The 2,496-nt window shown below is 27.2% G+C and overlaps 1 protein-coding gene across 1 annotated transcript; it reads left to right on the forward strand.

Moving 5' to 3' along the window:
- Window positions 1-373: 373 nt before the first annotated feature.
- LY79DRAFT_585595 (uncharacterized protein) lies at window positions 374-845 on the forward strand (the record flags this gene model as incomplete). The annotated part of the gene is made up of 1 exon (XM_060560513.1): window positions 374-845. A coding segment is annotated over one exon (472 nt), but the record flags the coding sequence as incomplete, so codon positions are not given.
- Between the last annotated feature and the right edge of the window lie 1,651 nt (window positions 846-2,496).

Consider the following 2,496-nt stretch of genomic DNA (forward strand, 5'->3'; position numbering starts at 1 on the left):
CTAATAGCCCTATTTTATTAACTATAAAGATAGACTTTTTATTAAAGCTATAGATATATATCCTTAATAGCCCTAATGGCCCTAATGTCCCTAATAGCTTTAATAGCTCTAATAGCCTTGTTTTTTTAACTATAAAGATAGACCTTTTGTTAAAGCTATAGATATATATCTCTAATAGCCCTAATAGCTCTAATAGCCCTAATAGCCCTAATAGCTTTAATAGCTCTAATAGCCCTGTTTTTCTAACTATAAAGATAGACCTTTTATTAAAGCTATAGATATATATCCCTAATAGCCCTAATAGCTCTAATAGCCTTGTTTTTCTAACTAGGAAAATAGACCTTTTATTAAAGCTATAGATATATATCCTTAGTTACCCTAATGTCCTTAATGTCCCTAATAGCCCTAATAGCTTTAATAGCCCTAATGTCCCTAATTTCTATAATGTCCCTAATGGCTTTAATAGCCCTAATAGCCCTAATAGCCCTAATGTCCCTAATTTCTATAATGTCCCTAATAGCCCTAATAGCCCTAATGGCTTTAATAGCCCTAATGTCCCTAATTTCTATAATATCCCTAATAGCTTTAATAGCCCTAATAGCCCTAATGGCCCTTATGTCCCTGATTTCTGTAATATCCCTAATAGCTTTAATAGCCCTAATAGCTTTAATAGCCCTAATAGCCCTAATAGTCCTAATGTCCCTAATTTCTATAATATCCCTAATGGCTTTAATAGCCTTAATGGCCCTAATGTCCTTGATTTCTATAATATTCTTAATAGCTTTAATAGCCCTAATAGCCCTGTTTTTCTAACTATAAAGATAGACCTTTTGTTAAAGCTATAGATATATATCCCTAATGTCCCTAATGTTCTTAATATCCCTATTTTTTATAAGCTTAGTAAAATTTAGTATAATTAATAATAATCTTTAAGACTAAGTAATAAAATAAATAATAAACTATTTATAAGACTTAAGGTTAAAGTTAAAGTTATACTTTATTTTTTAGTATATTTATATTAATTTTTATAATTTATAATAATATATTTTTATTATTATTTACTAAATAAGTACTTTAAAAAAGTAAAATAGTTAGTATTAAAAAGTAAGAATTAATAGGGACGCTCCTAGAATTAATATAGACGCTTTAGCCTTATAGATACTCTACTATTTACTGTTCTAATTAGTCTAAAAAAACAGTATATCCTTATAAAGGTAGTAAAGGTAATTATACTAATATAGCTCTTCTACTATTCTATTCTACTATTAACTAATTAACCTATATAGTTATAGGAAATAGGCTCTATAAGGGGGTCTTTTTATAGCTATAGGAAATAGACTTTATAAGAAAGGCCTTCTTTATAACTATAAAAAGAGCCCTCTTATTAAGCCTACTTTATAGCTATAAAAAAAGCCCCCTTATTAAGCCTACTTTTTATAGCTATAAAGGTTAGCCCTTTTACTAGGCCTACTTCTTATTACTATAAAGGTTACCCCTCTTACTAGGTCTATTTCCTATAGCTATAAAAATAACCCCTCTATTAAGCTTACTTTCTATAGCTATAAAGGTTAGCCCTCTTGCTAGGCCTATTTCTTATTTACCCTAAGAAAAGTAACTCTTTTTATATTTAAAATACCTACTACTTAGCTACTTTTTTATAATATAGCTATAAGGATTTATTATTACTACTAACTATTTTTTACTAACTCTATGTCCTCTAAACACTAGGCTAAAGTAGCTATTTACTTATATAATTCTCTATTATTCTTCTGCTACTAAGAATACTAGACTAGCTTCTTATTTATTACTAGGATAAGGTTAAAATCTAGCTTTAACTTAGTTAACTTTTCTCTTATATAGACCTAGCTACTATTAACTTATTTTTACTTCTAGATAAGTAACTTTACTTTTTACTACTTATACTTTAGCTTATACTAAGGGTATAGGTTTATCTAGTTAAGTAGCCTTCTCTAGGTAAAACTAGTTATAATAGGATAAGCTATACTATATTCTTTAGCCTACTGTAGAGGGATACTATAATCTTTAGATTAAGGATTTAGTAGTATAGATTAGAAGAAGATGTCTCTTAAAGATACTACTAGGGGTATACCTTTTACTTACTAAATATTATTAAATTAAGTATCTTTATAAAGATCTTATAGTAGTATAAGATACTAAGCTTAGTTAAAATAGTATAGTCTAGACTATATTCTCTAATAGAGGCTAAGAATAGTCTTTTACTAAAAAGTATTACCTTTTTTATTAGCTAGTATTACTTTTTAATTAGCGCTAGATATTTTAAAGAAAGTATTATCTAAAGTTTACTAAAGAGCTTAAAGTAAGTACTTATATACTTCTAGCTTCTAAGGACTTTATTTTTAGTATAAGCTTATCTAAAGTATAACTCCTAGTTACTAATTATATCTTATATAATATTAATAAGTTAATATAAGTAACTAAGACTATTTAGAAAATAGCCTTTAATATTATTATTAC

The sequence above is a fragment of the Colletotrichum navitas genome (assembly GCF_030913465.1).
Source record: "Colletotrichum navitas strain CBS 125086 chromosome Unknown LY79scaffold_485, whole genome shotgun sequence".
Taxonomy (NCBI): Eukaryota; Fungi; Ascomycota; class Sordariomycetes; order Glomerellales; family Glomerellaceae; genus Colletotrichum; species Colletotrichum navitas.